We start from the raw sequence: 13,846 nt of genomic DNA on the forward strand, positions 1-13,846 counted from the left end.
GGGGAACTAAGCTGAAAATTTTGATGTAGCAAGGAAAACCACTGCAGGACAGGCAAGTTGCTCTGGTAGGAGTGAAGTACACTTATCTAGATGTTCTGGTTTGGCCTTGGTGCTACAGCATTCCCAAAGCTCGCCCTGCTGCTGGGTTCACTCTCCTGCCTATTTGACATGAGGCCAGGAGCAGGGAACATGCACAGAAGGGGACAGTGGCCTTCTTAGGGTCACAAAGAGCCATGTGAAGTCACCAAATGGTGTCATCTCCTTCTGCAAGAAAGAAGGATGTTTTCCATCTGGGAAAAACCTGTAAAGGCAAGTGCCCTGTAACTGAGAGAAGCTTAACTTCCAGCAGCATTAAGAGATGATCCCAATAACAATTCAGACCTAGACATATTTGCCAGAACTGCACAGATTTTGACACAGATTTTCCTGAAACAAGAGCTAGTCAAGTCTACATACACTGCACACCACTCACCCCAGGTTTTCTTTGACTCTGAATCTGCAAGGAAAGAAGACCTTCTTTTTTAACTGTAGAAGCTCTTTCTTTGACGATATGCACTAAGTTTTCTCTGTCTTATCCTGCCTCTGGTTCATTTGTCTCCACCTCGGAGGCCAGCGGATTTATATCTGATTCCCTGCCAGTCACACACATGCTCAGCAGTGAATTTTGAAACTAATAGTTCCAGTCATAAATGTCCCAAGGGCAAGGAACAAGGAAAGATGCACTGCAGTATGCATAGCTGAGGCCCAGGGTACTGTTACTCTATCATGTAGATGATCTCTCTCCTAAGGGATTGCATGAAAAAAAAAAAGAGCTGCTAGTGTCCATTCCTAGCAAGCTGTAGCCACTACTCCACTCCTGCACATTCTCCTTGTCTGCTCCTGGGAATCAGACTTGCGGGATCCCCCCTTTCCTAAGCACCTATTGCTGTTTCTCTGGTGCAGGCTTCATCCTTAATAACTTTCAGGGCACTTCTGTGCAGTACAGACTGTAATGTGATTAACTTTATGCCTCACAACCTCAGCGCTAAGAAGTAGGTCCCAGGGCAGGGATTTAACATGAGGCTGTCAGGCATGCATAGAACCTTGATCAGAAAAACAGCTCTTCCTTCCTGGAATGGCACAACAAAACAGCTTTGAACTAGGTGAAATGGCTAGTTGCTCTAAGGAAACAACGCTGCCAAACCCCAGCACTACTGAAGTGAACGACATAAAATGGAAGATAATTGATCCATTCTACCTCCAAGACAAGGTCAAAAGATCACAGGATTTGAAGCCACTTTTGTTCTTTCCATGAGCTTTAAGGCTAAACTAACTCAGTCTATATAAACAAAAGTGTTTTGCCCTGCAAGCATATAGTTGTCCATTTATTATGCGTTCTCATTGTTTTTTATCTTTATGTTCTTCTCTTTGACATCTTCATTGTGATGTCTGTATGTTAATTGTTAATGCCCTCATCAACGAGAAGCTGTAATAGCATAATGAATTTGTAGCCTCTACAGGACCCAGTGAAATCTAATGCTTTCGAAGATACTGCAAAATCATCATTCTACTTCCCATGCAATGCTAACTTCAAGAAGCAGTGCCTTTTCCAAAAGCATAAAGAATTAGAAACTCAATGTTAAAATACTGAGCAACCCTCACAATCTGTCTGCATGGGAATTCCAGCAGTAACAAAGCCCTGGGTTGCATGAAATGGATTTATAACCTGGCCAGAAATCATGCTGTTTGTCACACAGTTTACTCAAAAGTACTGTCATTAAGACTCCATGGCTCTCTCTGCAAGTCACAATGAAATGTGATGTGAGGTCTTGTATAAATGCACAGGTTTTCAAAGTCTTTTAGGATCTCCTGCAATAACTCATAACTACTGATGACACTGGCTATCAAGTTATTTAATACCAATATTCTTTAGGGACGAGAGGGTATTGCTTGTTCCTTTTCTAGCAATAAGGAATGTACATGGGTTAAAGACCTCAGTGGGATAAGAGTTTGTTGTGGGGGGATCTTAACATTTCCATGTAAGCAATATTTTAGCTTTCTAATGCAGAGCATGCTTTATTCTGCCACAGCATACACATCTCTACTGATGATGGTAGTGGCTTGAAATATATGTACATGTACCTGCAGTAGAGAGTTAGGAAGAACAGTATAATGAATACAGAATATGCAATAAATAGGATCAGAGCAAGTGTTTCAGCGGGTATATGAAATACACCTAAAGAGACTGCAATTGTATCATCAATAAGAAATGAATGTATCTGCTTTATTACGAGGAATACCTGGCCATCTCTACCCACGCCCATGTTGCTTCCTTCCATGCCCTTCTTTATTTTTTTTCCCTTTCCTTATAACCTGGTTGTAGCAAGCACTGATTAATATTCATGAATTCTAAAGCAAAATATTTATGCTCTGCACAGTATTACATAGTTTTGAAACAAAGTCTGCTCCCTTACATTCAAGGAAAAGGGATTAGATTTTCCAAAATGTCTTGGCACTCTGTATCAGAGACATGCCTAGTGGATTTCATAAAGACACCTGTGAAAGTTTCCTACTTACCCACTGGGAAGAATGCAGGTTAATCTGCTTAGGTACTTAGGAAAATTCACTGAGTGCCAAAATCAGTTATTAAGCATTTACTGATTTGGAAAACCTGGCCTCAGAAATCCTGTCCAGTGGCCCTGGATATGACAGAAGCTTGGTCTTGAGTGAAAAGAGTAGCTCAAGAACCCTGCTGTCATCATACTGCAGCAGAAAAGCTCAGTGATAGCAGGCTTACACTGCACTATTCCTTCAAAACCTGGAATGGTTGGTTCCTCCTGGGCACTCGTGGTGCACATCATAGGAGATTCACCAGCTGGTGTGGAGACCCTGCACCTCCACCCTGAGGAAACATGGCCTTAGGGTTGTGGTTTCCTTGCCTTCTCTAGCTGAAGGGATGTGACACGCTATAAGCTTTCCTCATTCCCAGAACCTTTTGTGAACCTGGTAGAGGAATGGCTTTAAGTTACTATAGGAGGGGTAGAGTATTTTTCCTGCCAAGGTGGCTTTTCAAACATCTTTTGTGGAACACATAACAAACATCTTCCTTTTATCCAAGAATTATGTGGGGAATAAAACCATGTGAAAGGAGATCAGCTTTTTCCAGACCTTTGGAGCACATCCTGCCCTTGACAAGGTTTCAGGCATTAGAGGATATGCATAGTTTAAATCAGTAGTGTACTACAAAACAATACATTTGTACCAATTTTGTATAGGCCTTGATTTGTAAAGGAAGTTTTGCAGATGCCTGTTTTCAAAATAAAGACCAGCCGGATGCACTGCTCCCATGAGCAGTGGCCTTATTCCAAAGGCTAACTTAGATGATGTTTCACAGCAAGTTTTCTTTGCAGGTGGAGTTTTGAATCCTTTCACTGAGTTGCATGGGCTTAAATTTTGGCATATGGTCAAGTTCTTTGGAGATTTTTTTTGTAGAACCACAGAGGACATTCATATATTTTGTATTTAGAGCAGGGATAGGGATAATACCCATCACATGCTGCCGAGTTGGATGACACTTTGATTTATGTGTATTTCTTCTGAACTGTTTCCACAGCCTGAAATGAGCTTGGTTTTATAAGTATTTCTTGTAAATTATTTACACAGCCTGCAGTGAGCTACAGTGGACACATACATGAGTGATCATAGCTGCAATAACCTCCACAGTCAGGTCTTCCTTGCTCAAAAATAATGGGATGTAGTATGCTAAGGGGAGGCTGGAGGGAGAAAAGTTCAAAGGCTTTGCAAAAAGTCAAAGACATTTTTAACATAAAAAAGTTTCAGCACCTAAACATGGGGAAATGTTTAAATATAGTATAATTAGCGTATTTCAGTATAAATATTGCTGTGTTAAATATTGCTGATACCAGTGCTACATGTCCTCATTCATGACAGTTCACACATGGGGTAGTATCAGATAACAATGCATATTAAGTATCTAAGAGCAGTTTTTCTGTCTTTCTCACAGAACAGGGACACTGTCACAGGCATTGGATTGTCTATGGACCTCAGACACCAGCGTGGAAGTTGACATATAAATTTTCTTATTTCAAATTACTGGAATGCAGTCCAGTGGCGACCGAAGCCTATGGCTAGTGGTTGCTGTAGGCACAGTCTGCCTGGGGTTAAGAACTCAATTTACATATTTAACTGCCTTTGCTGGAGCAGGGCTTACTTGTAATATTGTCAAAACCACACCAACATCTCTTAGGCACAGCCAGGAAGAAAAGGCGGCTTTGGAGAAAGAAATAAATGTTTGACAGGATATTTTTGTTTTATACTGCAACATACCAAAAAAGCAAGTTGGGAACATGAAGGCTGGGAATAAAATCCCAATCCTGCTAAAGTCAATGGGAGTTTTGCTAGTGAACTCAGTAGGACCAATATTTCATGGTTGCTAGGCTCTTGCCTGCATATCAGCAACATTTCTTCCTCCAGTTGATGCTGAGTCTCGAAGACACACAAATGAAATTGAAAAAGCTGATAAGTCTTTGTTCCTGAAGTTTCATTTCTATTAGAGATGTCTGAATAGACTTTTGAAAGGGAAAATAGAGAAAAGTCACATTTGTACTCCTGCCTATTCACTCTCCCTCTAAAACCTCTCTCTAAAGGCTTGAGGTAAACAGTACCAAATCTAAAATAGATTAGATAGATACATTGTTGTACAATGGGGATCAATTCAGGTCCAAAACTCAAATAATTCACAACATCAGTTGGAAATAATATTGTGGGTTAATTTTTGACTTATTGGATTATGGTTTTAACAAGGCGGTAAGGAATTTTAAAACCAAATTCTTGCAGCATTTTCCAGTTTGGATAAACATACACATTTATACATATTTCTTTGATGTCTTTTGGTTTTCTAGCATAATGGTCATGGACATTGTTACCAGAATGTCACACAGGTGGTGGGTGAATGTTTGATGAGTATAAACACTGTGAAGTTATCCACATTCTCATTAATTTTGAAAAATCTACAAAGTACAGTATAAGTATAAAATTGAAGGTGCTTAATGCCAAGAACATACTCAGACTATCAAATTATATGTGCAAAGGCAGGAATTGCTTGTTTGCCAGTAGAAAGAGCAAATATAATGAAGTAACTGTCTGTTGGCTTTTTATCCCAAATTCAGTGTTAAGGACTTAAACCATGACTTGAAATTCTACAGCACCAGGCCTATTCCAAATCTTTTTGTGTTTCAGCAAATCTGCAATAAAAGTGGAGAACTTTTCACATTATCTTAGTTGTTTGGGTGGGTTGCTATGTCCTAAATTTATATCTGCTCTTGGTAAATCCAAACAATAGATGTACCCCTCCAACAGATGTACCTCAAACTCGTTAAAGTGCTCTTGCTATCTGTGAAACACTATCAAGTCATAATGCCTTTAAGGGCAGGACTATTCATGGAACCAGCAAATTTAAAATAAATACTGAGAGCTACTCATGGGAACAATCTCAGGTTTGGAATGACAAGAGCCATACGATTCACTGAGTTGTGCTTATCTAGGCAACAAGCAGGAACCCTTCCTCTTGTGTGTGTGTGTGTGCAGATGAAATCTCACTAAAGGGCACATCAAGGACACTGGACCCTACATCTGATAAGAAAATGCATATTCTATTTAGTTTCTTTACAAGGTGCATTGGTTTGCTTTTAAAGCCCTCTTTAAAAAGATCTGTTTCCCAGGACAGGATCACAAAATGGAAGGTTGCAGCTTCTTTCAAGAAGGCAGTTTTTGCTGCGAAACTGAAGCAACAGCCTTTAATTGAATTCTGGGAAAAGAAAGTGTTGATGGACTGCTTGCTGCGAGCTGCCCGATGGGCAGGCTGTTACCAAGCCATGTGACTCTCAAATACAAATGCCTCAGCCCAGCGAGTATCCCAAAAAGCTCTGTACACAATACACTGCATAGCCAGAGGTTGTTTACCTTTCTAATTTTTAAGCAAACCAGATGGAATCTGTTGCTGGATAACCACTCCCTGCTGTTGTCTTTGCTCAGGCCATACCTACTAGTCTAACAGTGTATAACAAAAACATAATTTTCTTTTCTCTCTGTGAGTCCTTGTGAATGATAGGAAGACACTGTCTGCTGATCTGTATCAAGTGATCCCAAGTACCTTTAAGCTCATGCCAGCTGTACGTTTCTAGTGCATGGATTAATTATACATGGCTTGTGCAAGCTGAGAGTCCTCTGTGGAAGCAAGCAGGCTCATTTACACTAAGGACACAGTACCTAGTGGTCACAGGATCAGAGAGTTTGATGGGAGCTTTTGAAATCATCTAGATGACCTCTGTCTCCCTTGAGAGACCTTTTTTTTTTTTTTCCATTCGGTGCTTCAGTGGCAGACTTAAATCCTCCTGATTAGCCTGTTCTAGCATTTCAATATCCTAACCTGCTAAAGCATGCTTGCCTGATGTTTAATGTCAAGCTACCTGCTCTATAAATCCATTTCTTCATGTCTTGTCTACTACTGTGGGCAGAGAACAGGTTATTCCCCTGCTTCTGGCAGTAGGGGCTTTTTGTACTGTTACTATGTCTCTTCACTTGCTTTAAATGAGCCGTGCATAATTGTATAGACGAGCCATCAGTGCATACCATCTTATTAATAACACATAATTATTCACAGACAGCACTTGGCAATAGAAACAGGAGTCACTGTGTGTGGGTTCCTATTGGATGCAAGAGGCATTAGGAGATGGTGCAGCTCAGAACCTTTCAGAAGGCACTGAGAACTGGGTCTTCTGTAACACAGGAATTTGACAAACTCACAGTGCTCATCAAATATTTATGAAAAAAGGGATGAGCCCCTGCACTTACTTCATGCTTGATGGAGCGCTGGCTTGTGCTAACCCTTTCTACAGGATGAACTGCATTGAAAGAGACTTAACTGAAAGGCAGCCAGGCTGCCAGATAAAACAGAGGAAGGGGAGCTGCATCCACAGCAAGTGGAAACTAGACTTGTGACAGCCTGTGTTATAAGGCACAGCCACTCACAGCCATTTTTGCTCATTTTACCACAGTGAGTGGTACACGCTCGCAGATAGGAAACTCTTTCCATTGATACTGCTGGGCGTTGTGCCAGGCTTCAGAGATGAAAGAGTGATACTTGGGAATGCACTAAGTGATAATGGCATGAAGAAACACCCAGATTGGTGTTTATTTCAGATGCTATGGTGACAGGTCCTCATACAGACCTTAGTGCCGTAATAAAAGTCCTTCCATTCGTTCAGGAAAATAAATGGCTGAAGAAGAAAGTCCCGTATACAAGAGCTTCACCAGTTACCTGTCCCCACATTTTTCTCTAGCTTATATGCAACTTGGAAGTCCTTAGTGAACAGTGCATGCATGGCAAATTATGGTGTGCATGTTTTATTACAGAAAATGCAGACGTGGCTCATGCTGTAGGGCTTAAATCACCACATTAGGTCTTTATAAAAAACGGAGACCGCTCAGCCTCATGGGTAAGGCATTTGCATCTTCATCATTACAGAGGCAACAAACTTCATCCATAAAGATGCGTCTAGAACAAATGGCAGCAAATTGTGGACACATGTTTTGCTTTAATTGGTCCTCATCAACTCAATATAGCTTCTGACTTCAAAGAGCTCTTACTAAGAAACCTCTTCCAAATTTTTTGTTTTAGTCTTTTTTATGTGGGATTTTTTTAAACGTCTTAAGAGATTTCAGATTAAATAGAATCTTTGAAGATACAGTTTGAAAGCACTGCTTCTTTACAGTTACATCACACATTTAATTACTTATTCATAAATTATGAATGACTAGAGGTAAAGTAGCATCGCCCAGAGCCCCTGTCTGGGGCCAAATGTGGGACTACAATTTTTACAAAGCCTGTCTCTTGACAACTGGGAGCAGATTTAAGCCAGCTACAGCCATATTCAAAAGGGCAGCTGTTGTTAGTGCCATTTTCACAAGCTATTCTTGATCAGCATAAATGGATGGAATGTGCTCTTTTTGGAAAGCACAGCAAGAGAGCATGGATGGCAATAGAATGATTACAATAACTCATCTCCAATTCACAAAAAAAAAAAGATACAAGCTACAATCAAAAGCTATTTAGATATGGGTCTGATTTTTAAAAATACAGCTAACAAATCCCACTGTCTGTAAAACAAACCAATATCTACTTACCCCTTTTCTCCCAGCCCCAAAGCCCAGCAGCCCTCATGAGTATAAGGGTCCCACTGTCTCAGTGGGACACTGCACAAACACAGCTGAACACAGCACAGATGAACAGAGGTGGAAACGAGCACACAGATGAGTGTAGCCACTACAGTAGCACAGCTGAGACTCAAGCAAAAAATGGGATAAGCCTCATAACGACACACCAGTTTGGGGATGAAACTGCTTCTTCCCCCATTTCTTAGCCACAGGCACACTCACAAGCACACACAGAGTTTTGCCACTCCAGCTGATCACTGTTTCTACAGAAACCACCCCTTTGTTCCAGCTGTCCTAGTTTTTGATGCCCTGTGTATGTATCCAGATGAACACACATACAGGGCCCTTCTCTCTATAGCCTTAAGCCTCAATTAATCACTCACACCACAGCAGACAATATGAAAACACTGCCACGTTTTCAAGGCAGCCCCACAGACCCACTTGTTGCAGTTGCAGATGAGGAAGGCAGGCAGGTGCAGGACATTGGTGAATCAGCCTGAAGCAGAATATCCTCTTTTGATACTTTCTCTGAAGGTTTGCTTTTTTTTTCCCCCACTATATAGTAGCAGCAATTTTCCCCCTTTTGTGCAAATGGAACACAGAAGATCATGCTGCAGGCCCTTCTTATAGCATAAAGAACAGTTACAGGAAACACATTAAAGTAATTTCCTCTTCCCTGGACAGAACGCACTCTCTGGAGTTTGTTTTTAGCATTGTGGTGTAATTGGGGAAAAAGTGATCTTAGGTAACACACCTCAGTGCACCTAAAATAAAACTGATTTAATAGAGTTTAAGTAACTTGGAGGATCTTGTCATAGGTTTTTTATAAACCAAGCAATCAACCAGAGAAAACACTCATTCCAGATGCCCAAAATACCTCTTAAATAGTTATAGTTGTTGCATTTGTTAATGATAACTACATTTATTACATATTTTTGCTTCACTTGGAGAAATAAAGTAGTTTGCTTATCTGTCCATAGAATTAGTATGTTCAGAGTCCACCTTTTCAAATTACATCACAGAGTTCACAGTATCATTGCATATTCATACTATATATATGTCTGTGTATAAATACATACAGTTTTCTCACTTTCCCTCTTTATTTTCAGTGTTCCTCTATTTACTGCCTAGATGCTCAACATATTACCCTGAAAAGCCCATTTTAAAGCAGCAGGGATAACAATGGGGAATGCAGCCAAGCCATGAAGCCTAATATTAAAAACAAAAAGTTACAAAAAGTCTCAACATTGTGATAGGCTGGATGTACAGTACACCTTCCTTCCTTTCCCTCAATGGTGGTAGAAAGTTACTTATACAATTCAGTTTCATATTTCCATTACGATGTTGGTCCAGCAACTGAGATAATTTTAGAATTAAGTCACATTTCAACACGCAGAAACATGTCAAAATGCAGCAAAGTATTCTGGGTCCTTTGCTGTGGTAAAACTACCACAGCCCCTGCTGCTGTCAGTGGGTTTCTGGTTAATAAGCCCCCTTTAGGAGCTCTTTCCTCATTGCACACCAGCCAGGCACCCAGTCTCTGGGAGTCAAAGGTGTGCTGCTGGGCACGGCACGTAGGCCTAGCTTTATGCCCATGAGAGCAAAATAAACACAGAATTTAAGTCTGTGTGAGTCTGGAGCTCCATTCCCTCACTCACAGATCACCAGACATGCCAAGTCAGATGGATCCCTCTTGTCCACTAAGAACACAAAAAACACTGTTACAAAAATATTGCATTATTTCTTCCAGCCACCATTCTCTCTTTCTGTGTCTCATTTTTCTGAGGATGCTCACAGTTGCAAGGCACAACAAACCAATTTTAGTCTTGTGCAAAACTCTACAGAAACAGACAAAACTCATGTTTTCATACATTTCCAAATATTTCCATTAAGAGGATAATTTAACTTCCATATGGTTCCTCCAGGTACCTGAAGCATAACACATGGTTAAGTACTCCCCTCAGTTGTGCCCAGCATAAATATTACTATCTTATGTAAGACTTTGAATAGTTCTTTTCTAACAGAATAAAAATTATTTACTTACTAAACAGTTGGCAATAGAGGACCTGTAAGCTTCTCTTCATGGTATCATGTGGTCCTGCTGGTCTGCCAGTTTATTCATGATTCTGTCAAGAAAAAAATCAAGAGAAGAAAAAAAAAATTATTACAAAATATAGGCTGTCTTGTTATATCTGTTGATTACAAAGTCAGACGAAGCTTCACAAGAAAATGATATTGATAAGCAATGGGAAATTGCCTAAGTGCACTTTGGTTGTGTAAGCCATGCTCTCCAACACCTTGGCAGTGAAGGGCAGAGCTATGGCCACAAAGAGCATAAGTTGTCAAGAGTATGCAAAATAAACACACTGAAAATTAATTTCTTTTTTTGCTTATCATTGATAAAATTAATCTCATAGGATTCACTTTACTTTGGAGAAAGGGTCCTCACTGGAGGAGCAAATGATAGGTGCAAACACCACCAGGCAGTTCTGGTGGGAACATGGGGCTGGAATCTCCTTCCTGAGCCTCACCTTTTCACATCCCTCAGGAAGTATAATGAGGAGAAAGTCCACCCTCCTTTCCCAATCAAAATTTCAGTGGTACCAAACTGCTGAAATGGTAGCACAGTGGGTAGCTTTATCCTGGAATTTTTTAGCTTCATGTTAGTCAACTGTTTTAAGTCATATCCCTTCCTGATATACTCCACCAGCTACCTGGGCTGCAGCTAAAACTGCAGGAACTGGAGAAACTTCTCTATGTCTTTAGACATTCTCTGTTTCTTCTAAATCAAACTACTTTGGTGTAGATGGAAATCTCATAATTCTTGCATGTCTGAAAATGTGACGTGGCAAAAATATGTGACCACCCTATTTCCCTGTCTTTGCCCACTTGGGGAATAACTAATAACATTTTATGTTTTCAAATACTTGATGGGGATATTTTTTCACCTCAGTTTAAAAAATATTATGAAAAATAAATCCCAGTCATGCTGATATTAATTATTCACACTGTGAGGAAAACAAATGCATAAATCAGAAGTGAAAAGCAAATGTAGTCTCAAAGCACTGCTGTGACCAATGTCTCTGAGTACCCAAAGATAACACAGTATTTAAACTCTTGATTCCGTAAGAAAGCATTTGCTAAAGATTCATAGCCAACTTTAAAAAGCAGAACACTAAGATCATCCTCCTAAAAGGCCTCTATAGGTCAATATTAAATAGTGTGTAGTATCCTCTAGTTTTCAGCTCAACATATTTTAAACTTCTGAACTCCTGAGGAAATTTCTGAGTCATTTTAACATGCACCTATATAAATCTTTCAGAGCTTATTTAAAATGCAATCTTGAAGACATAAGACAAACAAGTCAAAACAATGAATAACACCTTTGAACTGCATAAATGCTGCAGAGTTTGTGAAAACAGAACTGTTTGACTTTTATGTGGAAGCCTCAAAAGGATCGTGACTTTTCTTGCCTGTGCTATGTAACAAAAGATGCTTGGATTTTGCTAAGTTATTTCACATGGTAATTTCTGCACACAAATTACATGTATTTGGATTTTCCCACACTTTCCTCTCCATTTAAAACTGGACCTTCAAAACATCTGAGTAACTTGCAGAAATGTCAGTATTTGCAAGGTGTTTCTCCGACATCAAAGCAATCACCTGTGAACTAATTTACAGTTTTTAATCAGAATCAGAGTTAGATTAATGTATAATTTGATCAGGAAAACTTGTTGAGGAACTTCTGTTTACCTCTTTTTCCTTAAGGTTTACCAAATGACAAAACAGACATAGTAAAAAACCTCAGCCTGTATGTACAAACAGACATCATATAGTCTGCTACAGCACTCTTCAAAGATGTACATACAAAAAGTCTATGTTTAGCATCCATTAAGATACTAATAAAAATATATCCAGGAAAACACAAGAACCAGATCAGCCACTGACAATACAGATTCCATATACACAAGGACTCTGCTTTTTTGGCAAAATAGGATTTACACTGACCCATCTGAAGTCAAAAAATACAATGGAAAAAAGGGTGAATCTGAAATTGCAATCCTAAATCCACATTATTGACTTTGTATAATTTGAATTACGTTTGGCAACTGCGATGTGATAGAGTTTTAAGCTGTGAACCACAATTATTTTGCATTTCTCTTCCATCTCTGTATTAAATCCTACCTGTAATGCATAATGTTATTGCGGTTAAAATAAGTGGTATGCTTGAGTGTATACATTTATTTAGATAGGACTCCTAACATCATTTACCCTGGGCTAAGAACTACTGTGCATATGGGGAAAGAAACAAAGATCATCATTTTGACTACCATCTTCTGTTGCCCTCAGTTAGAAGATTTCTCTTTTTGAGCACACGACCAGGACATTAGCGAAATGATTCGTGAAACAACATAAATGCAAGGTAATCTTTACACCCTGGCATAGCTTGCTCTATCTCCAGGAACCCTGACTGGAATACAGTACCTAAGCTGCCATATTTTTTAACTTGAGCGTAATTATTACTTACTTATCTCTTCCACGTCATGCAATTTTAATCTTTCATTAGATCTTTTTAAGGCTGAGAAACTCTTCTCTTTTTGTTTCTTTCATGAAGAAGATACACCTTATGTCTCATAATTGTCATGCCTTAAGCTGTATGTATCCCTTCCAGTTCAGATCTGAGCAAAGTTACATGCAGCCACCAAAACTTGGGTGTATACTGGATTTTCATAATGCACAGTGACGTTTCTTGTTTCATCTCTACTCCATTCCAAATTGTGCCTTTGATTTTCTCCCCTTGTGATAGCTGCTGAGCTCTGCTCCACTTCATAGAGTGCCTGCTACAAATCCTTGAGCAACAGTTGCTCATGTGGAGCCTACCCTCAGTTCTGTAGGGCTAGGACTGATTTTTGCCAGTGGATGTGAGTTGGCACATCCACAAATTATCATCACGGAACTCCACCTGCCATTTTTACCACCCAATCACTTACTACCATGACTTTTCTGAGAGACAGCAATGAAGGGCTGAATTATTATGATTATTATAACAAATATATACCTATTGTATATAACAACTTCTGAAGTTGCCATAGTTTCAACACTAATTTCAGTACCTTCCAATCAGGGAAAATCTTCTGTATCCCTAAGAAGACAAAGCTAAGTCCTGTGGTCAGATATTTCAATAGCTGCAGGGAGAAGCTCTTTTCTGTATCAATCCATGTCCAGTCATCATGGCACCCTCTCATGGCCCTGTAGGCACATCTAACAGAAAAGTTCTTTCCCTTCAAGTACCTGAGTTTTGTAGGCTTTATCTCATGAAAAACTTTTGTGGATTTTCTGTGATAAATACATTTATTTATCACAATCAAGAAAGGTTACAGATATAGCGGCTGGTAGCTGAGAGTGCTCTAGTTCATCAAGCCACGTTCTGGTAGATATGTGAGCATGCAATTTTAGGCACTAATAGATTAGCAGAGTTGTGCATATGCAGATGAAAAATGCAGACACAGAGCTAGTTCCTGACTTTTGGCAGATTAGTGTAAAACCAGAGTATTGCCACCTGTTTTAAATACACAAGCTGTTACTTAAAAAAAAAAAAAAAAAAAAAAAAAAAAAAAAAAAAAAAAAAAAA

General features: G+C 39.5%; 1 protein-coding gene across 4 annotated transcripts in view; it reads right to left on the reverse strand.

Annotated features, from left to right (window-relative positions):
- Positions 1 to 13,846, reverse strand: part of TMEM108 (transmembrane protein 108) — a 162,180-nt gene that overhangs the window by 76,879 nt on the left and 71,455 nt on the right. For 3 of the 4 annotated variants that reach the window (XM_027897072.1, XM_027897073.1, XM_027897075.1), the window contains exon 3: positions 10,259 to 10,340. In XM_027897072.1, coding sequence (XP_027752873.1) covers positions 10,259 to 10,298 — 40 coding nt within the window. In that variant the 5' untranslated portion in view covers positions 10,299 to 10,340. Of the gene's footprint in view, positions 1 to 8,184; positions 8,254 to 10,258; positions 10,341 to 13,846 lie in introns of those variants that run through there. The other variant, XM_027897076.1, reaches the window with a different exon arrangement.

This window comes from Empidonax traillii, unplaced genomic scaffold (genome assembly GCF_003031625.1).
Source record: "Empidonax traillii isolate 1590-97213 ecotype Southwest subspecies unplaced genomic scaffold, ASM303162v1 scaffold527:size1067160, whole genome shotgun sequence".
Taxonomy (NCBI): domain Eukaryota; kingdom Metazoa; phylum Chordata; class Aves; order Passeriformes; family Tyrannidae; genus Empidonax; species Empidonax traillii.